Source organism: Podospora pseudopauciseta, chromosome 3 (genome assembly GCF_035222475.1).
Source record: "Podospora pseudopauciseta strain CBS 411.78 chromosome 3, whole genome shotgun sequence".
Taxonomy (NCBI): Eukaryota; Fungi; Ascomycota; class Sordariomycetes; order Sordariales; family Podosporaceae; genus Podospora; species Podospora pseudopauciseta.
Window position 1 is genome coordinate 424982 of NC_085893.1, and position 22729 is coordinate 447710.

The 22729-nt window shown below is 54.0% G+C and overlaps 11 protein-coding genes and 1 non-coding gene across 12 annotated transcripts; 8 read left to right on the forward strand and 4 right to left on the reverse strand.

Annotated features, from left to right (window-relative positions):
• Positions 1 to 96: 96 nt before the first annotated feature.
• Positions 97 to 1227, forward strand: QC763_301250 (uncharacterized protein; the record flags this gene model as incomplete). The annotated part of the gene is made up of 2 exons (XM_062910590.1): positions 97 to 399; positions 465 to 1227. Exons 1-2 carry the CDS (start codon positions 224 to 226, stop codon positions 1225 to 1227), a joined length of 939 nt encoding a protein of 312 aa, XP_062766521.1. The 5' UTR covers positions 97 to 223.
• Positions 1228 to 1341: 114 nt separating this feature from the next.
• QC763_0048150 lies at positions 1342 to 1423 on the forward strand. The gene has a single exon. It is a non-coding gene; the product is annotated as a tRNA-Ser (tRNA).
• A 477-nt stretch (positions 1424 to 1900) lies between these two features.
• Positions 1901 to 2613, forward strand: QC763_301255 (uncharacterized protein; the record flags this gene model as incomplete). The annotated part of the gene is made up of 2 exons (XM_062910591.1): positions 1901 to 2142; positions 2181 to 2613. The coding sequence occupies 2 exons, from the start codon at positions 1901 to 1903 to the stop codon at positions 2611 to 2613; spliced, it is 675 nt and encodes a 224-aa protein (XP_062766522.1).
• Positions 2614 to 2902: 289 nt separating this feature from the next.
• Positions 2903 to 6993, reverse strand: GLN4 (Glutaminyl-tRNA synthetase). Its single transcript, XM_062910592.1, has 3 exons — positions 4478 to 6993; positions 3679 to 4402; positions 2903 to 3628 (listed from the first exon to the last, which is right to left on the reverse strand). The coding sequence occupies exons 1-3, from the start codon at positions 5629 to 5631 to the stop codon at positions 3548 to 3550; spliced, it is 1959 nt and encodes a 652-aa protein (XP_062766523.1). The 5' UTR covers positions 5632 to 6993; the 3' UTR covers positions 2903 to 3547.
• Positions 5925 to 7574, forward strand: QC763_301270 (uncharacterized protein). Its single transcript, XM_062910593.1, has 2 exons — positions 5925 to 7066; positions 7126 to 7574. The coding sequence occupies exons 1-2, from the start codon at positions 6393 to 6395 to the stop codon at positions 7235 to 7237; spliced, it is 786 nt and encodes a 261-aa protein (XP_062766524.1). The 5' UTR covers positions 5925 to 6392; the 3' UTR covers positions 7238 to 7574.
• Positions 7575 to 7632: 58 nt separating this feature from the next.
• On the forward strand, positions 7633 to 10330 carry QC763_301280 (uncharacterized protein; the record flags this gene model as incomplete). Its single annotated transcript, XM_062910594.1, has 3 exons — positions 7633 to 8174; positions 8232 to 8627; positions 8685 to 10330. The coding sequence occupies exons 1-3, from the start codon at positions 8015 to 8017 to the stop codon at positions 10328 to 10330; spliced, it is 2202 nt and encodes a 733-aa protein (XP_062766525.1). The 5' UTR covers positions 7633 to 8014.
• A 166-nt stretch (positions 10331 to 10496) lies between these two features.
• Positions 10497 to 11618, forward strand: QC763_301290 (uncharacterized protein; the record flags this gene model as incomplete). Its single annotated transcript, XM_062910595.1, has 3 exons — positions 10497 to 10753; positions 10811 to 10877; positions 10933 to 11618. 3 exons carry the CDS (start codon positions 10497 to 10499, stop codon positions 11407 to 11409), a joined length of 801 nt encoding a protein of 266 aa, XP_062766526.1. The 3' UTR covers positions 11410 to 11618.
• A 24-nt stretch (positions 11619 to 11642) lies between these two features.
• Positions 11643 to 12464, reverse strand: QC763_301300 (uncharacterized protein). Its single transcript, XM_062910596.1, has 3 exons — positions 12285 to 12464; positions 12016 to 12183; positions 11643 to 11949 (listed from the first exon to the last, which is right to left on the reverse strand). Exons 1-3 carry the CDS (start codon positions 12363 to 12365, stop codon positions 11734 to 11736), a joined length of 465 nt encoding a protein of 154 aa, XP_062766527.1. The 5' UTR covers positions 12366 to 12464; the 3' UTR covers positions 11643 to 11733.
• Positions 12465 to 13314: 850 nt separating this feature from the next.
• On the reverse strand, positions 13315 to 13521 carry QC763_301310 (uncharacterized protein; the record flags this gene model as incomplete). Its single annotated transcript, XM_062910597.1, has 1 exon — positions 13315 to 13521. One exon carries the CDS (start codon positions 13519 to 13521, stop codon positions 13315 to 13317), a length of 207 nt encoding a protein of 68 aa, XP_062766528.1.
• Positions 13522 to 14234: 713 nt separating this feature from the next.
• TEF3 (translational elongation factor EF-1 alpha) lies at positions 14235 to 18722 on the forward strand. The gene is made up of 3 exons (XM_062910598.1): positions 14235 to 14944; positions 15305 to 18293; positions 18359 to 18722. The coding sequence occupies exons 1-3, from the start codon at positions 14790 to 14792 to the stop codon at positions 18380 to 18382; spliced, it is 3168 nt and encodes a 1055-aa protein (XP_062766529.1). The 5' UTR covers positions 14235 to 14789; the 3' UTR covers positions 18383 to 18722.
• Positions 18723 to 19534: 812 nt separating this feature from the next.
• QC763_301330 (uncharacterized protein) lies at positions 19535 to 21232 on the forward strand (the record flags this gene model as incomplete). Its single annotated transcript, XM_062910599.1, is given in 4 exon segments — positions 19535 to 19600; positions 19618 to 19980; positions 20031 to 20269; positions 20335 to 21232. 4 exon segments carry the CDS (start codon positions 19535 to 19537, stop codon positions 21221 to 21223), a joined length of 1557 nt encoding a protein of 518 aa, XP_062766530.1. The 3' UTR covers positions 21224 to 21232.
• A 1-nt stretch (position 21233) lies between these two features.
• Positions 21234 to 22419, reverse strand: QC763_301340 (uncharacterized protein; the record flags this gene model as incomplete). Its single annotated transcript, XM_062910600.1, has 3 exons — positions 21234 to 21711; positions 21771 to 21816; positions 21897 to 22419. The coding sequence occupies 3 exons, from the start codon at positions 22417 to 22419 to the stop codon at positions 21531 to 21533; spliced, it is 750 nt and encodes a 249-aa protein (XP_062766531.1). The 3' UTR covers positions 21234 to 21530.
• Between the last annotated feature and the right edge of the window lie 310 nt (positions 22420 to 22729).

The window sequence follows — 22729 nt, forward strand, 5'->3', positions numbered from 1 at the left end:
AAATACCGTTAGTCCTGCAAAGACGGCATGTTCTCCTCCCAGGTAGAGCACACATCATTTGCTCAGTCGGACTTCTTTACCCCGCTTGGCCGGTGTTGTATCATCAGTGGAAGAGTGATTCACAGGTTATGAAGACGAGTTTTTATCATGTGTAAATAACCAAGACCTGCGAAAGCGATTCAGTTTCACACAGGTTCCTGCTTCTCATCCCACTTCTGTCAAAATGTCGCTAACAAACTGGTTGTTCACCCCTTTTCCTCCTCTGCCAGCTACCATTCTGCCCAATGCTGCGTTTTGGAATGCTACAAACCCAGTCAATAATATCACCTACCAAATTCAAGTATCATGGCCCTTTGAATGGTCGTCTCGCAATGTCGCCAACAAAACTGCCCTGTCAATGTAAACATTGTCCCTGAACCCGCGTCCCCCTCCCCCTTATCCCAGACCCACTACGTTGCTAACAGTTTGGACGAAAGGTATGTCCTTGACGGCAACGCCCTAGCCGGCACCGCCTCGGAAGCTTTCAAACGCCGCAAACCCGTCTCCTTCTCCCAGCCCGACGCGGTCGTCATCTCCGTCGGCTATCCCCTCACCGACTCCGTCTACGACCTTTCCCAACGCGCCACCGACTTTCGCCCTCCCCTTTCCACCCCCCAAACCCCACCCTCCGGCGCCGACCCCTTTCTCGCCTTTCTAACCTCCAGTTTGCGACCCTTTGTCAAATCAACCGTCTTCCCAAACATCAACTTTACCCGCGACGCCCTCTACGGTCACTCCTTCGGCGGCCTCTTCGTTCTCTGGTCATTGATTCAGAACCCCAACAACTTCGACACTTACCTCTCCGCCTCCCCCGCGCTGGATTGGAACAACGCTTCTCTGCTAAACGACATAACAACAAGACTAGGAAACGGAATTGACATTCCTGGCGAGCTCTACTCATCCAACCTCACCTCGTCCAAGCTCTCCAAACCGGCCGTGATGATCACCTACGGGGAAATAGAGCAGTTTCCCCAGCGGAAGAGGACCGAGACGGAGGCGGAATTCCAGTTTCGCAAAAACTTTATCCAGCCGTTCAAGATGACGCGGTATGCGCGGGAAGCGTTTGACAGGATCGAGGGGAGCGGAAGGGTGAGGGATGTGGCGGTCAAGGAGTACAAAGGGCAGGACCACAGCAGTGTTGGGGCGAGCGCGGTGAATGATGGGGTGGATTATTTTATTGATTGGTAGCCTGTACGAGCTTTTCGTGAATGATGAAAGGGTAAAAATGAAAATAGGTGGTAGTTTCATGCAGCATGATCCTTTGAAGAGATGCGGTAAATATGAAAAAGAGGAAAAGGAACTCGACGTGGGCCTGATTCGAACAGACGCTCCCGAAGGAACAAGATTTCTAGTCTTGCGCATTAGACCACTCTGCCACCACGCCTGGAGTGGAGTAGTGATACGGCGGTAGACTATATGGAGTGTACTGCTTTCCCCCAGGCCTGACACAACTCGGGGGCACCAAGGGAATCAGAGATGTGAAATACCTGACTGAACTCTAGACATCAACACACACTTCCTCAGCCATCACCGAAAATTCCCTAAACCGGTCTCTCACCCTCTTCTCTTGCATCTTCACGACAAACCGGGCGTACGCAGCCAGGTCTTTCCCTCCTCTGATTGACCGGGCAGTGGCTTTGGGATCGACCTGGAAGCAGCCAATCTGACTCCCGTATCCAAACAATTTCCTCTCACCATAACCCTCACCCGGTTCATCCACCCTCATCCACATCTTCAACAGTTCCTTGAGCCTCTTGCCCCTGATGCTGATGGGAACCTCATATCCTTCAATACCTCTCCGGCAACTTTGTTATCCCCTAGTTTATTCACCGAGCTCGTGCATGTGAACTCCGCCAACGCCATGTCGGAATATGTATCCAAAACGCCGCACAAGGCATCAAGAAAAAGACCCCCACAACATCCGCGCCGGATGTTTGGGTTGATGCGCCTGCGCGTTCACCAGTGCCGGCCTGTTCAAGCTGCTTTTGCGGCTGACGATGAAATCGACGATTACCCGGTTGATGGAGATGTTTTTGTGCGTTATTTTCCTTCAAGCATGGCATCAAGTCAGGAACATGGCGGCTTTCTGTGCCGCCCCCACACGTAGGCGCCGTGTCTTGCCACCCCAAACATCACCGAAGCCTGGGAGTCTGCGGGCATCCCCAGCCCGCCCATGGAAACGGTCAATTTCTCGAGACTGTCCATGTACCGGAAAAAGAACTCGCCCATCCGACGGACAGAGTGGACGTACCCGCCGGTGCGAGTGATCATCTTGCGTGCGCGGCCGCCGTCGAGGGTGGAGGTCATGAGGTGAACCTCAAAAGACTCGAGCATAGAGCGGTAGTTCTTCCGCTCTTGCGACTGGAACGTCGGAACCGGGCGGGGGTGCCAGTTCTCGAGGATCAACTTTCGAGGCGCAATGCCGCCACCCTTCGATACCTCGTCAAAGGTGTTGCGCCAGAGCCGGCGCATGGTGATATTCAACTCTCGCCTCAACACGTCGTCCCAGCTCTTCTCAAGGTTCTTAAATATGCCGTCTACGCTCAGGGGATGAAGTCCGCCTGCTGCGAGTAGTCATGCGGGAAGTTGATGCTGAACGTCTCCAAATTCGGGAACAGCCTGTCTGGGTCCTTGGCGCGAGCAGCTTAGAAAAGGGCAATGGCGCTTGGAGGGAGTTGGTCCCGTGGAGGACGGGTACTATAATCCTCCCGTATAGAACCGCGGGAAGTCCAATCCTCCCATAGCTCGTCCAGCCACTCTTCGTCTTCCTGCTCTTCTCTCCGTGCTTCATCGCTGTCATACTCCGAGTTCTTGTCCGGGTCCGGGTCCGGGGCATCTTCATCAGATTTGCCGTCAGTGCGTGGGGACGTACATGATGCTGCTGTCTCGGTGCAGAATGGGCCGCTTCCAGAGGTCTGTATCCATGATGTCGTCCGTTTTGTAAGCGTAGCCGACAAAGCGGAGGGTTTTGACATACTTCCCATGGCTTTGGGCTGCGAGCAGGGTGGAATTGGATATGACCTGGGCGTTGGAGAAGGTGAGTGTGTGACAGAGGAAGGGGAGGAGACGCTGGCGGACAGAATGACTTGTCTCTGCACGAGAAATGCGGTCGAGAATCGAGCCGAAAGTTTCGAAAGGCAAGGTCGCGAGGGGGTGCGTCACGGTCATGTTGGCGGTGCCGAAGGGGAAGTAAAGATTGAGCTTGACGAATGGAATTGGCACAGCCGTCCGGCTTTATAGACATTTTGGACATGAACACATCAGCCCTTGCTGTAATAGTTGATGCCGATGATTTGCCAAATGATGAGGTTACCTGATTAGAAGTGGGGCAAGTCCCTCGCTGCCTGGCCGCTCGCATGTACATCATACCATGATGCAGAGGGAATAGGTGAGAAATAAGGCCTACTGAAATCGGGGTCACAGGCTAACTCTATTTATGATGCTAGGGATATCTATAGAAACTTGCGTAATCTGAAACATAAAGTAGCCCAGTCGTCATTCCATCCACTTAGCTCTTCTCCTTGTCCTCCTTGAGCGACACAATCCGGTTCAGAACAATCTTGTCATCTCTGCTATCCGAGTCCATGGCCTAGAATTCAGGTTAGCATCAGGCATATCCACCAAAACGAGGAGACTTACAAAGTAGCCAACACGCATGCCCTGGAACCGAACAGACTCGGGACCGCCCTTGCCGAGCTTGTCCTCGCCGGCAGCCTCGGGCCAAGGAGCGCGTTTCGTGACCTCATCAAAGCCAGACTCAACCAGAGCGTTCGGGTAAATGATCTCACTATCGGGATTAAGGTCGGACAAGAAGCCACCTTCGGCACCGGTTGGGTTATTGGACTTGAAAAGGGAGTTGTAAATGCGGGCCTCGCATCTCTTGGACCCAGCGCTCTCAGCAGGCACCCACTGGATGAAGGTCTTTGGCTTCTTGCCAGAACGGTCAAAGACAGCCTTGATCTCGGTCACAAGGCCGGTGGTCTCATCCTTGGTGAAGCTTGTGGCGGTAATGGGGAAGGGTGCCTGGAGCAAGCCCACCGTCTTGCCTGGGGCCAAGCGGAAGTAGTCCTTGCTGTCGACCTCACGGAAATCGGAGCGGTCGATGTACACAGTCTGCGAGAATTTGATCTTGTGGTCTCCCATGGCCGGGTTCTTGGGTGAGAAGGGGACGGTGAGGTCAGTGCCGTCAAACTCGCTTGACTCCAGGACCACAGGAACTGGGTCCAACACCAGCATCAAGCGCGGGACTGTTCGTTCAAGGTAGCGCCGAATGGTCTGCTCAAAGCGGGACATCTGGATGATGCTGTTCGTCGTGGTTACGCCGAGCTCGTTGACGAATTCCAGGATGGCACCCGGTGGGACGCTATCAACATATTAGCATATCCGACTCAAACTCAAGAGGCGTCAGAAGGACATGACAATCGAGATTCTCACTCACCCCTTTCGGCGTATAGCGATGAGCGTGTGTAATCGGGGATCGTTCCAGCCTCTGACGATCCCCTTATCGACAAGCTCCTTCAGCTTGCGCTTGCTGAGTACGGAGCCCTCGATGCTCAGTCGGCCATATTCGCGCTGCATAGGCTGATATTCAACCAGCCTCTCATTCAGCCACTCGTACGACGTCCTGCTGAGGAAAAACTCGACTGTACAAAGCGAGTGGGTGATCTTCTCGAAGCTATCACACAAACAGTGGGTAAAATCGTAGGTGGGGTAGATGACCCACTTATCACCGGTCCTGTGGTGAGGTTTGTTCAATACTCGGTACGCCGCCAGATCCCAATTCTGGGGGTTGGGGTCATTGATGTCCTGCTTCATGCGCAGAAAAGCCTCCCTGGGCTTGTACTCGCCGTCCCGCATGGCCCTGAACTTTTTGAGGTTTTCCTCGACAGACTGGTTGGCGTGCTCGCATCGGTAACGAGGGCTGGCTCCCTTCTCCCCACCGCGCTGCTTCTTCACCTCCTGGTCGTCGCAGTGGCACACGTATGCGTTTCCCTGCTCGATCAGCTTCTCGGCGAGCGCGTATAGGGTATCAAAGTGGTCGCTTGAATAGGTGATCTTGTACGGTTCAAAGCCGAGCCAACGGACTGTTTCTTCGATCGAGGTGAAGTACTCCTCCTCCTCGCTCTCAGGATTTGTATCGTCCATACGTAAGTAGGTATATCCTCCATGATATCTGGCAAAGCCAAAGTTGACGGCGATTGCCTTGGCATGACCGATATGTAGGTGACCGTTTGGCTCGGGGGGGAATCTGGTAATAACTGGCTTCACGGGACGCTCCTTGTAAACATCGTTCAAGAAGCCCTGTTTGAACATGGAATCCGTGTCAATTGGGACATCTTCGACCTTTTCCTTCTTCGGCTGCTGAGTCTTTGGCGGCGCGGCAGCATTGCTTGCCTCCTTGTTCTTGTCCTTCGACGCCTTTTTTGCGCGTTTTGCCAGTCTCTTCTTCAGTTCTCCCTTGGAAACCCACTCGCCGGTCTCCTCGTCAAGCTGAAGCTTTGGGGCATTGTCGACCGTAGGGGCAGTATCGGGCGCGGTAGGCGCGTCGGTGATGTCGAGCTTGGCCGTCGAATCGGCGATGGAGTCAGCCATGGTAGCGGTGGATTTATTCGATTGAAAGAAAAACGAAGGCGCGCAGTCGACGGGACGGAGCCAGACGTTTAAGACTGACTGGAAGTGGAGGTGATGTGACAGCGTTATCGCCGGGTGAGTCAGTAAAATGTTTGGAGTTGCACAACTGCCACTGCCACAAAGGGGTGTTTGGAGGGGTCCATCCGACACTGAGTGGAACCCCACCTTGTCCCGCCTCTGGCTGTGTCTCGGCGCGATAAGATAAGCTGAGGTACCACGGAATTCCCAGGTTCCAGACCTCAGTGACTCCCTCTCTGCTGGAGACCGGCCAGATGTCGATCTTCTCTCGGGCCGTCCGATGGTGTTCTAGTGCCCTGCACCTGTGCGGGCTGTCAACGTCACTGGACGTTAGCTAGGGAGCAGAGAGACAGCCATTATTGGCCTGGCTATGGGGGATCGCTGATTACTTGAGACGAACGATCAGCCATATACTACTCCCGTCGTAGAATATTAGATCAGACAGTTTGGAGCTCAAGAATTTCATGACTTTTTATTGTCGCCTGGTCCCGTCCGTTGCATGCCCGCTTGCTAAAATTACCCCGCGATTCTAGAACGGCCACCACCCCGCATCTGTTGATAGGTAGGCTTGCTCAAGCTTTCCCATCGCACTGCTCACCTGCTTGGCCACGGGTACGCAACCTACCTTACCTGTCCTAGTCCATACTTTCACTTTGCCCATCACCTCAGTTTGCTGAGTCTTTTCCCCAGCATCAACAACATCTATGTCCTTTCGGCACATCGCCAAGATGACCGTCCTCGAGGCTGCCGACATCCCCTCCGTCTCCCTTCTCTACAAGCTCCACAAGCTGTCAGCCGCACCCGCTGACACCAAGCTTGTGAAGACTCTCTTGGGACCGACCGAGATCCCTCCCCCTTCTAAATCTCTCAACGACCGTGTTGCCGTGTACCGTGCCGACATCACTTCTCTCGCCGTCGATGCCATCGTCAATGCCGCTAACCGCTCCCTTCTCGGGGGCGGCGGCGTAGACGGTGCCATTCATCGGGCAGCTGGCCGCGGCCTGTACGAAGAGTGCAAGAAGTTGAATGGGTGCAAGACTGGCTCAGCCAAGATCACAGACGCCTATGACCTGCCATGCAACAGGGTCATTCACGCTGTCGGCCCCGTCTACGACCCGGCGGATCATGACACGAGCGAGAAGCTGCTGGTCGGCTGCTACACAACAAGCTTGGAGCTCGCCGTTGAACACGAGTGCCGCACAATCGCCTTCAGTGCACTCAGCACCGGTATATATGGCTACCCAAGTCGGGAGGCCGCGCCCGCAGCGTTGAGTGCCATTCGCAAATTCTTGACCGGGAAGGACGGGGACAAGATTGACAAGGTAATACTTGTTACGTTTGAGAAGAAGGATGTGGATGCTTACACCGAGTTCGTCCCGTAAGTTTCTCCACATGCTGGCCAAGCACTACCTCCAACGTGCTGACGAACATACACAGACATTACTTTCCTCCTGTTTCCGAAGGCTCAACATCCGATGCCGTCGCACAAGAGCTTCCCAGCGTCCCAACATCGGACCTTGTGGATCCCGAAGAGGCCGACAAGAGATAGGCATGGCTAAGGAGGAGAATAAGGCAAAAATAGGTGGTAGATTTCACGGAGTTCCGGAAAAAAAAGTGACTCCCAGACATGTTTGGGAGGAGGGCGTAATTGGTAGCTCAGTGCTTGGAACTGGGAACTGGTGGGTGGGTGGCTTAGAGGCACAACACAAGACGGTCCTCGGGTATTATCTTGTGTGGCGTTAGTATTATAGGTCCGTTCTTGACAGCTTGGTGCTTGCAATACCAAGACTGAAACTCGCTATGGTCAATGTGAACCCAAGGGTGAACTCTACCTTTCTTGTATCCCATGTGCACGTGTAAAGACAGGGTTATGCTTTGGCGCCAAGACCCTAAATGGATTAAGTTGATGCTTGTGGAGACCACAGACAACAACGGAGCAACCTGGGACGATTCAACTTGTTCCTTTGGCATCATCCAGTCCCCCATCCAGTCTGCCTTGCACCATTGAAACATCTCCTCTCAGATAGCTGTCTATTTGTGGGCTTCCATTCGATGTGGCACCAAGGTCCATGTACCTATTCCCACAGTTAGTTGTCTTCTGTCCACTGCCAGCTTGACCATGCATCAACCCTGAGCCTCAGCAGGCGCGCTGCCTTTTTCTGCAACGCATGAGCATCTTTACGCAGAGCATGGGTGTTTTTCGTCAGGTCCTCGTTATAACAGCCATCATGTGTTTCTGTCCTTGGCTGCCTGTTCTGTCCCCGTTAACTACTCTTGAAGCCTCGACATCCCAATTGTTCGCGCAACCCCAGGACAATGACCAGACATGATGCGACTATGGCACACAATACTAGCAGTTATCACTCTCCTGGTAGTCTCTAGGTGCCAGGGCTGTGAGACTGACTACTACCCTTCAGTTTCTACTGCTGAACCATGCGCCATTGTAAGCAGTTCCTGGTCTTCCCAACAGGTCTTCAGTCCATCTGGTATGTTTTTCCCACTGAGGCAGGTCAGAATCGATGACTAACTGGCCTGGACAAAAGCAACTCCGACTGTAGCAGCTGAGCTGGCTTACGAGTGTCTTAACTCTATCCCGCTGCACAAACAGGAAGCACTTGAGCTTGTCGATGCCATTGAGCCTTACTTGGAATGGCAGAGTGACTCGGCCTACAAAGCCGACCCGCCCGAGGGCTACTTTTTTCCGCCTTTCGATATGTTTTCTGCATTGGCGCAGGTCCGCCAGAACTTGGAGGAAGACATGTACGGCAACGAGTATGATTTTCAGGAGGATCTATACGTCTCGGTGTTTTGTCCCGGGCATGATGGCCATTATGTCTTTTACCCAGATGCCTTAACCCGCGTCTTTGAATGGAGGCGACAACGCGCTCTTGTTTCCGTCAGTGAGGATGGGGTCTCGCTGCCAGTCATTAAGATTTATGGTATTTATCTCAGGAGAGCGAGTTCATTGACAGCCTTGCTGACGACCTACTGACCAGAGGATATTACCGAATCTCCAGAGACTGCGTCGGTAGTCAGCCTCATCAACGGCGTTGATGCAGCTACCTACGTGGCGGAAACCATATACAAGGCAACTTACAACCGAGATCCAGACGCCGCCTATAATAGCATGTTTTATGAAAAGGCGTCTGTTGCGGTGGGGAGTCCGTTGGGCTTTTTTGCAAAGGGTGGCCGAGTGAGATACGTTTACCCAGGGCCAAGCACGACGTTCACGTTCGAGAATGGTACCGCTCTCTCGTTGGAGAATGTTGCTGCTGTCAAAGCTGACATGACCGGCGTGGTTGACGGCCCTTCTTATTACGCTAAATTCTGCAATCCAGACGGTGGCAATGCAACTACTATCAGAGAAAGCCCGGTTGATGAGGCTGGAGATGGGGAAATTGCTGTTATTGGCTACCCAAAGCCTGTGATCATCACTCAGGATGGCGTCGTCTCTGGTTATTTTCTTGAGGGTGATGGCTTCGAAGACGTTGCAGTCATCGCTGTTCTTTCTTTCGAGCCTCGATCCCCTACCGAATTTCAGGCAGTTTGCCAACGGTTCTTTTCACTAGCAGCACAAGAAGGCAAGACTAAACTCGTTATCGACTTTCAGGGTAATGGCGGCGGTTATATCCTCCAGGGCTACGACTTTTTCAGGCAGCTATTCCCTTCCATCGTCCAGGAAGGACTGAGCCGGTTCAAAGAAGACCCCAGCTTTCTCTCTCTTGCCAGTATCATCAGTGATCTCGTGGCCGGTGTCAACCCTTACACAGAGCCGAGCGCAAATCTCGTTCGAAACTACCAAAACTGGTTCAACTATCGCTACGACCTCGATCTCCACGGCCAACTCTTCCCGTCGTTTGACGCCAAGTTTTACCCGCACATCTACAAATCTACCCCCTACACCTCACTGCTGCGCTGGAACCTCTATGACAGCCTCACGACCATCAACACGACCTTTGGATTAGGCATCGAGGTGACCGGCTATGGTGCCCGAACCAACCTGGCGCAGCCCTTTTTCGCCGAGAACATTGTTCTTTTATACGACGGCACTTGCGCCTCTACCTGCGCGGTGACCTCCGAGTTCTTCAGTCTGCAGGCCAATGTCAAGTCGATCGCAATGGGTGGCCTCCCGGAGCCGGGTTTAATCCAAGGAGTGGGCGGCGTCAGGGGCGCGCAAGTGCTGCAGTACAAAAATATCTACGACTATGCCAGCTCCTACCTACCTTGGGCCGGGAATCCGTTCCAGGCTGCTGCGATCTCGCGATACTCCTCGTTACCGGTGAACAGGAGCACGTCGGCGGCGGTCAATGCGAGGGATGAGATTTTCCCGCAGAACATCTACGACGGGTTGCCGGCGCAGTATGTGATGCAGGAGTCGGATTGCCGGCTGTACTGGACGGAGCCGATGATCAGGGATGTGTCTGAGGTGTGGAAGGCTGCTGCTGATTCGGCATTCAACGGGGCGGGGTGTGCTGCCGGGGGGATAGAACGAACAGAGCCTGGCATGTGTCCACCGAGGCCAGGCACGCCGTCGCCGCTGCCTGTGTACGGTCCGTGGCTGCCAGAACAGTACAGGAAGGTGAATGCGCCGGTGGATGATGTGGGGTGGATGGCCGTCCATGGGATGAAGGCGATTCTTTAAGTGCTCTGTTTTTCCAACAAACCGGGCTGTCATTGGCGTTTTCTTGCGCATACTTTTGGTTTGTTCAATACACTCCATTCTCTTTTGGTCAATATCATTCTATCGTCCGCACGACATATCGCATCAGAACTCTTCCGTAATTCTACTATCGCTCAAACTGCGCACAATGCCTCCAACACGATCAAGGACGTCCTCTAAGGGAGCCAGCCTGGAGTCGTCATCTTTATCTTCTGATTCGAAGGAGGGATCAGGTGTCCTCCTTGCCGAGGAGCAGCAGCCTAATCCTACCGGCGATGGTACAAGTCAGCAGGCTGATGCGCAAGAGAATACCCTCGTGCCTGAGCAGCAAGCCGAAGTACAAGGCGAGGCCACAGTGCCCGAGCAGCAACCTGCTGTGCAAGACGAGGTCGTAGGCCCCCAGGAGTAAGCACCTACTTGCCCAGAAATAATTACCAAAGGCTGTCTAACTCATGCTTACAGGGCCCCTTTCACTCATTTCTGCCAACTCTCACAGTCCCAGCAGGATCAAGCCAACGCGGAACATGCTGTCAGTGTGCCCCTTGTTGCCATGTTGATGTGAGGTAGTGCTGACAGAACTACAGATCGAGGTCATATTATCCTACTTCATTATAGACTGGGACGCGTCCAAGCACTGGACAAGTCGAAATCGCGTATACAGTTGGCATGAACCTTTCCATAAGGACGGCAGACACCCCAATGCCACTTTTACCTGCACCTCCAAGGGAGACATCACCGAATTCGCCGTGCTCGACGCTTTGGATGTCGAGAGGGACTCACCAGTCAGAAAAATGATACAAAACAGAGACAAGACACACAGCGTCGAGTTGACGTATCACATTCTTGTCAAGGCCTTCACGCGGACATGGAACAGCTATCTTGACTTTTCGCAGGAGGATAAGGATGTGATCAGAAAGTTTTCAAGGAAGGTGACGAATGAAGGGAAGCAAACGATTTCGGACTGGTTCATTATCGTTGTTTGCGGAGCGCCTTTTCGGGCATTCGAAGTGGAACCTGATCCTTGGTCCGATGACAGCTTCGTGTCTTGGTTCGAAGGATGAAGGGGAGTATCACAACGTGTTGGTGGAAGATGGGACGATGCCACGGTCCCCTGCGTTGGCAGAAATTAGAATTCATGGCATTACACTGGAGGCACCTGAGGAACGAGGTTGCTGAGATTTGTTAAGAGGTGGTGAGGAGGAACACTTGGACTCACCTTGATGACAGTGGGTTGTTGGAATGACTTGATAAGCAGCGAAGATTACCAGGGTAGTGCACATTCAAGCATATGATAACACATATTTGCATTACATTTCCATTATTCTGACATGATGTGACCTTTTGACATATCGTACACAAACTCTTAAGCCCTATTATCGTATCAATTACTCCTGATTTGGCTTGCTAGCGCTGGCAGCGCCTTCCCTCCTCATGCCCTCGCATCCTGTCAGCTTGCCGGCAACTTCCTCCACTTTCCCATATCCCGAGGTGGCCGGGTCACGGTTCTGGGTCGCTTGATTGAGTGAAGCACGGGCGTGGGCCTTGTCTTGCTCGCCCGAGGTTTTCCAGGCGTGGGAACCCGAGATGTCGCCGATTGCGGACTGAGAGGGAGTCGCTGTTAATTATTGGACCGGAAGGCAGAGCTTGAGAGAATGGGAGTTTGTTACCTCAGCTGCCCCCTTGATATACTCGGCGTGGGAGGAGATCAGGCCTGGGTTCTCGGTAGGCTGGTTGGTGCTGCTGGTGTTGGGGTTGCTCGAGGAGGAAGACATGGTTGTGGCGTAGGATTTGTGTTGTGCTGGTGGGTGTACTGGCTGTTTACTGTGGTGTGATACCTGTGGAGGATGCTTCAATGTTGTGGTTTTGGATTTGCGATGGTGCTGGAGATGGATCTTGTAAAGAAGAAATAGGGGTTCATGAAGACGGTGGGGTGTACCTTATGCCGCGACATGGTGACGTCGGTCTGGGGTGACGTCATTAATGGGCTGCTGGATTTGAGGCTCGACTTGTGCACCATCAAGAGCCGAGGGTGATGGCTATTTCTGGCGTCTTGCTAGTTCAGCAAAAATGGAGAGAAAACAATGCATGTGTAAAACAAGTTGAAGGAGATTCTTCCGAAATGTCCTCACTGTGGGAAGAGGGAAGCATTGTTATTGTCTACTGAATTAGATATAAGAATTATTGTAATTTTTAATGGTATCAATGATTGTTTGTCAGCAGTTTCAATCTGCTATCTGGGCCTCCATTTGGGGCGAAGATGACCCTCGCGATGTAGAAGAGCCGTTGTAGTGTAAACAAGCCCCTGAGAGCATATCGGTTGCCCGGTTAGATCTGTTTAGTTTGGTAACCACCTTGATGTGCTATTTCACGTGAAGGGCACGTGCGTCTTTCCGTCAATGGTGGCAGACGGCACATGTGGATACCGCTTGACCCCGCGGAAAGAAAGAGATCTTACATGCCCCGGATTTTGGCGAAGAGGAACAGCGTTTCGGCAGCAGGGGTCTTTTCCTGAGCCTTTTGAGGTTGAGTATGAGATGAGCCAAATGACGCCGCGAAGTGAAGTACCGTGCGGGCGAGTTGAAGCCTGCAGAATTGCGGTGAGACCTGCCTACTTTAGAGTTGCGGATGGTGCTCAGACTGGCGCAACATCGAAGCGGAACGTGGAAGGTGTTTAACCTGGCGTGGGGGGCGTTGGCATATCTGACAGACGTTGGACATCAAGTGGATGAATATCCTTCCTTCACAGTGTACCCGAGATAATCAGGCAGTTGTTTTGTCTGTAGCTTCTGTACGAAACAACACCTGGTTCAAGCTGCAACAGCAAAGAAGCCACGGTCACCCACAACCATCCCTTAACCAACCAGGAGATCCTGGAAAGAGTCGAGGCAACGTCTGGGCATGACTGGTGATCTAATATTTATCCGCTCCTGGTTAAAAATATGAAGCCAAGTTTGGTCGAACCCGTGTCAACGACGGCACCGGAGCCTCTCCTCCATCACTCTTTCTGTGCTACGGTGGCGAAGTACCTTAACAGAAGCGGCATGGCGGGGGCTGAGGACTGCTCCCGGGCGGCGTGAGATGATATTTTGCTGTTGATAGGGCTTATCGTTGATATTGCGGCACCTGTAGAAGAAACGGGGCCTGATATTGGCCATGAATCGCCAGTGGCCCATATGTTGAGCCAAATGACAGGCTTCCCCGCGATGAGGAGAGACACGCGGGTGAAGCAGGCCGGGATGTGCTAGAGGCATTGCTAGCTCCCATGAAACCATTGGGATGCATCAACGTGGTGCAGGCTCGCATATGCTGGCGCCAGCAGCGTTCTGCAGAAAGGGAGATGGATAGGTGAGAGGAAACTCGAACGTGAGACGTTACTGCCCCGCCCCTCGGTGGACACCCCGAAAAAAAAGAAACCCCTCCAAGAGCCCACTCAGCGCCCGCTCAACGCTCATGTTGCCACACAGTACCATGGCTACCGCAGTTTTCCAACAAAGGCCATCTGATTTCAAGGCGCGCATTGTCAGACTCACACAAGGGATCGTAGAAAAGGCAATTCAATAGCCTTTGATCAAAATGGGACGGCAGAGGAAGAGAGGCCCCAACAGCGGGTGAAGGTTTGGGACCTACTTGTTGGGGCTTGGAAGGAAACTTTTTTCTGCATAACGACCGCCTCACCGCCCTGGGAAGTGGGCCATTCTGGGATTAGCGCTCTCGCTGATAAAGCGATAAGCAGGGATCAGCGAGGACAAGCAGGGATGTGTCTGAGTCGGCAGCGGCTGGATGCACACCAATCATTGGGGGGGCAATTCTTTTGGACGACTGACGGGCAGGTGGCCGAGAGAGAGAAAGTGGTTGGCCCAGCAGCCCCCAGATGCTCCAGAGCCCCCTCCCCCAAGAGCAAAGGCGAAAAAAAAAGTTTTCGGTGATGCCTACCCCTCCATCCCAATTCTGTGCCTCCCTGTGGGTCCGGCGGCGGCGTGTGTGTGTCGCAAAGCGCTGTGTGGTGTCCAGTGTGCCAGTGCAAAAGTGAATCAATCTGTCCTGGGCCGAAGGCAAAGCCTGGCTTGCACCCTTTAAATATTTCCCCCACCGCCCTCCCACACCCACAAGTTTTTCTTTCTGCCACCTCCAGGTCTCTCCTCAGCTTTCTTTCTTTTTCGTTTGGACTGCCAGCTCTCCACTCAGTCTTTACATATTCTTGCGACTTCTCTCTAGAAGAGCCAGAATAGAGTAGACGTCTTCGACCCTCCATCGAGATATCTACGGGCTCGCCTATCGTCGCCGTCGGTCACTTGCCTTTTCGCAGGATACCCCCGAATAGACTACCCTCCACCCTCCCAGCAACATTGTTTAGACGGCGGGATTAGATTCCTTAGACGTCTTCTCTAGTCTCCACGACATTTTTTCGACGTTTCGATCAAATCACACAAAACCCGATAAAATGGCTCCCTCCGAGAACGCCGCCAGCATCAAGGTGCTCGATGAGCTCATGCAGAAGCTCACCATCTCCAAGGAGGCTGATCAGATCAAGGAGGCTTCGGCCGCCCTTGCTTCCTTCATCAACGGTCGCATCGAGGACCTTGATACCCCCACCAAGTAAGTTTTTTTGTGTTGGGCCCCGCTCCCCTGTTCGCGATAACCCCTCGCCAAGCCCAAACCCAAGCCTAGTCCAGCCACTCCTTGACAGCAGCAGCAGCGCGGCATATCGGGCATATCGTGGCTTCTTGTTTCTTTGTGTGCGTGCGAGCGACACAAAGAGACACATTGGCCGGGCTCGCTGCCTGTCGCAGACCGCCTCGACAGGAGGTTGTCGTGCCGTGCTGCGCTGTCAAATCAGGGTGCGGCTTTTAGCTGCAGGGACCAGTTTGGTGGGAAAAATTTTTCAGATGGCATTTCGAGCGTCGCACCAGAATTTGGAGAATTGGAGGCTGACATGTGAACCCCTCATTTTCGCAGGACCGTCGAGGCTCTCAAGAAGCAGCTCGCCAACAAGAAGGATGCCACCGTCCGCGAGAAGGCCCTCCTTGCCATCCAGGCTATTGCCCAGCACTCCGAGGTCTCTTCTGCCGTTGAGCCCTACCTCGTTGCTCTTCTCCCCAGCGTCCTGGCTGGCGCTGGTGACAAGATCACCGCTGTGAAGAATGCCGCTTTCGCCGCTGCTCTGGCCATCGCCGAGGCCATCAACCCCAACGCTGTCAAGGCCGTTCTCCCCGCCTTGATTGACTCCCTCCGCAATGCCCAGAAGTGGCCCGAGAAGATGCTTGTCCTCGACTTCATCGATGTCCTCATCAAGACTGCCCCCGCCCAGACTGGTCTCCGTGTCCCCGACTTGATCCCCGTCATTTCCGAGGCCATGTGGGACACCAAGAAGGAGGTCAAGGACCGTGCCTACAAGACCATGGAGCAGCTCTGCCAGCTTATTGTCAATCGCGATATCGAGCGCTTCATTCCCGAGCTCATCAAGTGTATCGCCAAGCCCGAGAATGTCCCCGAGACTGTTCACTTGCTCGGTGCCACCACCTTCGTCACTGAGGTCCAGGAGCCCACTCTTGCCCTCATGGTTCCCCTTCTTGATCGTGGTCTCGCCGAGCGCGACACCGCTATCAAGCGCAAGTCGGCCGTCATTGTCGACAACATGTGCAAGCTCGTCGACGACCCCAACATTGTCGCTCCTTTCTTGCCCAAGATGATGCCCGGTCTCCAGAAGAACTACGAGAACTTGGCTGATCCCGAGGCTCGTGAGAAGACCAAGCAGGCTCTTGACACCATCATCCGCGTCGGTAACGTCGTTGACGGCAAGATCCCCGAGGTCCGCAACCACGGTGATATCAAGACCATCCTTGGCCACTTCAAGGAGGTCCTCCCCGCCAAGCACGCTTCTGCTCTTGAGAAGTTCGCCCCCGTCCTCGAGTACGCCGCCGCTGTTGCTGGCCAGCTCGTCGACGAGAAGGAGACCGAGTCCGCCGTCTGGGCCGAGGCTGTCAAGCCCTACGTCGCTGTTGTCGTTGGTGATGACGAGGCTCAGTCCATCACTGACGCTCTCCGCAAGCGCGCCAACCCCGACCTCGCCGAGGGCGATGACGGTGAGGAGGACGACGAGGAGGGTGAGGATCTGTGCAACTGCACCTTCTCGCTCGCCTACGGTGCCAAGATCCTTCTCAACCAGACCCATCTCCGCCTCAAGCGCGGCCAGCGCTACGGTCTGTGCGGTCCCAATGGTTCCGGAAAGTCCACCCTCATGCGCGCCATCAACAACGAGCAGGTCGAGGGCTTCCCCAAGCAGTCCGAGGTCAAGACCGTGTTCGTCGAGCACGACTTGGACTCTGCCGATACCGAGATGACCACCATCGACTGGACCATGAAGAAGCTTGCCGAGGCCGGCGTCGACGTCAGCCAGGCTGAGGTCGAGAAGCGTCTCAGCGAGTTCGGCTTCTCCGAGGACATGATCAAGAACGAGATCACTGCCCTCTCCGGTGGTTGGAAGATGAAGCTGGCCTTGTGCCGTGCCGTCTTCGAGGCTCCCGATATTCTCCTGCTCGACGAGCCCACCAACCATCTCGATGTGAAGAACGTGAAGTGGCTCGAGGACTACCTCATCAACTCCCCTTGCACCTCCATCATCGTCTCTCACGACAGTGGTTTCCTCGACAACGTGTGCCAGCACATCGTCCACTACGAGCGCTTCAAGCTTAAGCGCTACAGAGGCAACCTCGCCGAGTTTGTCAAGAAGCACCCCGCTGCCAAGTCCTACTACGAGCTCGGTGCCTCCGACATGGAGTTCTCCTTCCCCGAGCCCGGTTTCCTCGAGGGTGTCAAGACCAAGGCCAAGGCCATTCTCCGTGCCACCAAGATGTCCTTCCAGTACCCCGGCACCGCCAAGCCCCAGATTTCCGACATCTCCTTCCAGTGCTCGCTCGGTTCCCGTATTGCCGTCATTGGTCCCAACGGTGCCGGCAAGTCCACCCTCATCAACGTGCTCACTGGTGAGCTCATCCCCACCGCCGGTGAGATCTACCAGCACGAGAACATCCGTATCGCCTACATCAAGCAGCACGCTTTCGCCCACATCGATAACCATCTCGACAGCACTCCCTCCGAGTACATCCAGTGGCGTTTCCAGACTGGTGAGGATCGTGAGACCATGGATCGTGCCAACAAGATCATCACCGAGGCTGATGAGGAGGCCATGAACAAGGTCTTCAAGGTCGAGGGCACCATGCGCCGTGTCATTGGCATCAACTCCCGCAGAAAGTTCAAGAACTCGTACGAGTACGAGTGCTCTTTCGCTCTCGGCGAGAACATTGGCATGAAGAACGAGCGCTGGGTTCCCATGATGACTGCCGACAACGCTTGGTTGCCCCGCTCCGAGCTCCTCGCCTCCCATCAGAAGATGGTTGCCGATGTCGATATGAAGGAGGCCCTTGCCTCCGGTCAGTTCCGTCCCCTCGTGCGCAAGGAGATCGAGGCTCACTGCGCCAACTTCGGTCTCGATGCCGAGCTTGTCTCTCACTCCCGCATGCGCGGTCTCTCCGGTGGTCAGCGTGTCAAGGTCGTCCTTGCCGCCTGCTCGTGGCAGCGTCCTCATCTCATCGTTCTTGATGAGCCTACCAACTACCTCGATCGTGACTCTCTCGGTGCCTTGTCCAAGGCTCTCAAGAAGTTCGAGGGTGGTGTCATCATCATTACCCACTCTGCCGAGTTCACCAAGGATCTCACTGAGGAGGTGTGGGCTGTCATGGATGGCAAGATGACTCCTTCCGGCCACAACTGGGTGCAGGGCCAGGGCTCTGGTCCCCGCCTCAAGGGGGATGACGGCGAGGAGGAGGAGAAGTTCGATGCCATGGGCAACAAGATTGTTAGCACCAAGAAGAAGGCCAAGCTTACCAGCTCCGAGGCCCGCAAGAAGAAGAAGGAGCGCATGGCTCGCCGCAAGCGTGGTGAGGAGGTATGTCTCTTCCCCTTTCCATCTACTGCTCTACCAAGACAGCAGTTTGCTAACTCTTTCGATAGGTCTTCAGCGACGAGGACGAGTAAACGTCACGCGCTCGACATCTTTTCAGCATGAGTTAAGCGTTACGAACAGGTTCACAAAAGTTGCTTTTTCACATTCTGGGTTCGGGTTGCATGGGTGGTCTGGCCTCACTGGGTTTCTGTCTTTTATGTCCTGTCATGATCATAATTTCTCTTTTAGCCCGTTACTGTATCTATGCCTGGCAGCATTGGGGCGCATGATCTTCCAAGGACTGGAGACCCTTGGATGCATGGTTGTGTTTTCTAGATGCCGGACAGGAGGGAGAGATACCAAAACGAAGGGGTGGAGAGTTTGTCTCACGAATAGAGAGCAATATAGATCTTTAGATACGCCTGTGTGTCCATGTTGTGTGTTTATTGTGTTTATCAGTTGGGGTGTTGACTTGATGTGTTTTGACTTGGTTGGGTGAGGGTTGAATGGTTGTCTGCAAAGGGTAACTGATTTGCACTTTGTACAATCAACAATCGGGGGCTGAATAACGTGCTTTTGGCGTTTTGGGGCACAGCCGGGAAGCCTTGGTACAACCCCACGATCACGACATCTCAGATCTTGTTCCTGAAAATCTGGAGGCGTTGTTTGAGCATGGATATGGACCCCGTCCAGCAGAAAAGCTTGATTAGGATCGGTCCGGCAGCTGAGCGATCGGCGCGCACGTTCTAGACCGGCATTTCCCCTTTTGGTCCTGATGATGCTTTTTTGGGCCTCCTTTCCGTATGAGCTGTCTGCAGACTGCAGAGACTATCGATAGTGCGTCAACTGCTCGGTCCGCTTACCGACCACTGCCGGCCCATCCATGTCGACGATCAGCTTGGTCGTCCCCTGACAATCTTTCTGTCCTTCTGAGACATGCAGCCATCTAGAGAGCACGTTCTCAGCCAAACCTAGCCGGCAGACGACGATCCGACCAAGATGTGGTTCGTGCACTTGGTGGCACGGATGATCTTGCACCTTTTTCTCCTCAAGAGGCTGTCATTGAACCCAACTTGGTCCAACAACTCGGATTGGCATCGTGGGGGTGAAGAGTTTCAATGCCGTGTTGGTTGGTATCATCACTCAGAAGTGTGAATGGCATCATCTTTTTCATCGAGCACGACAGGAAAGGCGGCGGGTGGTGATGGTTGACAGAACCCATCAAGGAGGAAGTGATGGGCAGGATGGCGATGCGTATAAGTAGAAGAACAATCAACATAACTTCTCAACAATCTCATCAGATCACCATCGTCACTCCTCTCTTCAGTATTCTTACCATCTTCGAAACAGCATCAGCACCACAATGCAAGGTCTCCTCGGCTTCACACTCTTGGGAAGCTTCGTCTCCTACCTTCAAGGAGCGGCTGCCAGTCCAGCAACTGCCGGTGGCACTGAGAAAAGGAACCCTCTCGGTCTCAGTCTTCCCCCTTTGATTCCCTCCATCCCGGGAGTCACTGAGCCCCTGGCTTCCAATGCACCCCCTCTGCCTATCCTGCAGCTTCCTACGCCCCCCTTGGCCAGTCCTCCGTTTACTGCCTCCAACATCAAGCCCAAGAAGATTGGTTACTTCTGGACTGGTGCTGGTGACAACTTGCACAAGGACTTCCTGGCGACAGTCAGCTTGGATGATGTATGCTCTCCCCTATTAATGGTAAAGTCTGGTTGCTGACCGCTAACAAGGACACCTTTGGCACATTCATCCAACTCACCGATGTTCCCACCAGCGGTAATTCTCCTCATCATCTTGGAGCGTCTTATGACGGCAAGACCTTGATTGGCGGCGGTCTTTTGTCTTTGCTCAAGACTCAGGATACTGCCTTTTACTTTGACGTCTCGGACCCGTACCGCCCCAAGTTTGACCACAGCAACCGTGCCATCTTGTCGTCTATTGTCGATGAGATTCGAGCCAAGCCTGATGGGTATGTTCTTTCTTCATCGTCCGACTGTCTTCTCTTGCCTACTAATCTTGTTGTGTGCACCACAGAGGCTTCTACATCACCTACATGGGCTCTGCAGTGGGCACCTCCCCCGGCCGCCTCGTCGAGACCGACGCCCGCGGCAACATCATCCACGAGTGGCCCGAAGTCACCGACATCCCCTCCACCCTCAACATCCTCGGCCAGCAGTTCTCCCCCCACGGCCTCACCGTCGACTACGACAAGCAAATCGCCCTCACCTCCGACTTTGTCGTCCCCATCACCATCCTCAAGCCCACCCTCGGTATACAAAAGGCCGACACCCTCCGCCTCTTTGACCTTCGCACCCACAAGATCCTGTCGACAATCACCATCCCAGGCGGCCAGGGCATCCAGGACGTCAAATTCATCCCCAACCACCCCGAGACGGCCGCGCTCGCCACCGCCGTCGGCCTCGGCCAAGTCTGGGTCATCTACCCCTTCCGCACCAAAAACGCCAAGCAAGGCACCGCCGAGCTCCTCTTCGACTTTGGCCCCAAGGCCAAAAACTCATTGGCCATCTACTCGGACATCTCCGACGACGGCAAACTAGCCTACTTCACCTTCACCCTCGGCAACCACGTCGCGGCGCTCGATATCTCTGATCTGAGCAACCCTGTGAGGCTGGACGACCCCAACGAGACCCAGCCTATCATCGGCCCTCACTACGTCAAGATCAGCCCGGATAAGAAGAACTTGTTGGTCCTTGGGTATTTTGTCCAGGCGGGTGACATCTCGGTTGTCAACACGCCTGGTGATTACAAGGCTCACTGGTTGGATCTGGACGCGAACGGCAAATTTAGCTGGAACAAGACGATTGATTTCGAGAGGGAGTTTGCAACCACGAGGGGGGGTGCGAGGCCGCATAGTGTGGTTATTTATGACTTGAGCGATCCGGCTGATCCAAAGTATTATTGAGTGGCGGAGAGAGGGGATAGGGGTGAGGAAGGGGGGTGGTTTTGAGGGGGTTGGTTGGTCATTCGCTTCTCAGGGTTGGGGGGGCATTCACCTGTTTTTAATGCTTGTTGTCTCTTTGGATTGTTGGATGACTTTTGTTCTTGATGAGGATAGTTAGTTGAAGTGGTATAGATAGTAATGGTAGTTTTTCCTTGTTTGCTACAACGCCTTGATTTCCCGCTGATACCCCTTTTGACCCTTCAACTTTCAAATTTGAATCACCAAGATGTATACTTTCCCCCTTTCTCCCACCCCCTTTGTAACACCCTCATAGAAGAACAATGCGCACATCCTCCGCTTTCAAGACCCCATCAACAATCAACTCAGCCACAGTCTTTGGCAGCTCAAACTGCACCCCATTTCCAGGCTGCCCAAACCACGGCCTGATCGGACCAGACCGGACGACAAATGGGACGAGAACCGAGTAGACGTGGTAGTTGTATGGAACCCTGTTTGACACATCATCAGCCAATCTCTTCTCAACCAACTCATTTTCGAGAAAACATACCCAGTATCAGCCGGAGTATTCAAGTTCGTCGGCGGCAGCGCCCTCTCTGTCAAATCCAAATCAGCTTTTTCATCCCCCCTCACAGTGGTAGGTATTTAATCAACCCCACAGAATAAACAAACTCACGTTGATAACCGGCCCCAGCAGGGCTGACAAACGTCCCCGTCTCCCCGCCAAACCGATCGAGCAGCGTCCCCCTCCCGAGCGTGACCTCCCCCACAATCGGCAGGCCGCTGTCCCCAAGGACGAACCCGTTCTCCTCGGGGTACCACCACCACCCAGTACCGGTGACGTTGAACCAGGTGTCAAGAAAGACACCAGGGCACAGGCCCCCGAACCGGTCGTAAAACTCGGTGATGGAGTCCAACGGCTCACGCCTGGGGAGGCGGGTAGGGCCGAGGCGGGAGTCGCCGCAGAGGTACTTGTTGGTTTGGGAGGGGTCGTAGGCGGTTCCTTTGCAGTAACGGGGGCCGTTCAGTTTTCCGCACGTGGAGGAGGAAGAAGACGAGCCGCGACCTCCTTGGTGCCAGTGGGGTGGGAGGGCAATGTCAGCGGCCGCGGCGACATCGGCGTTGGCAGCCTCCTCGGGGACAGGCAGGGGGTTGGCTAAAACCAAGGGAAGGGCAGCGAGGAGGAGTTGGCGGATCATGATGGGCAACTGAAGGGGAAGGGGAAGGGGAAGGGGGGATGTCAAAAAAGAGTGGACAGGGGTGGGACAATGGTGAGTGGCCTGGTGTTCAACATCGTGAGAGGGGACGACGGGAAGGCCATTTTATATCTGTGTTTCCCCAATAACTCAGCTGTGAGATGTTCACCGTGTGTTCCCAAAATCAGACTCGGCTGCCACGGAGGGGAAAAAAGAAGCGGTCGGTGATTTGGATCACCGTGACACGAGAACAGCGTACCGGAAATGTAGATTTTGCGGGCCTCCAGGTCCAGAGACTGAGACATTCTTCGAG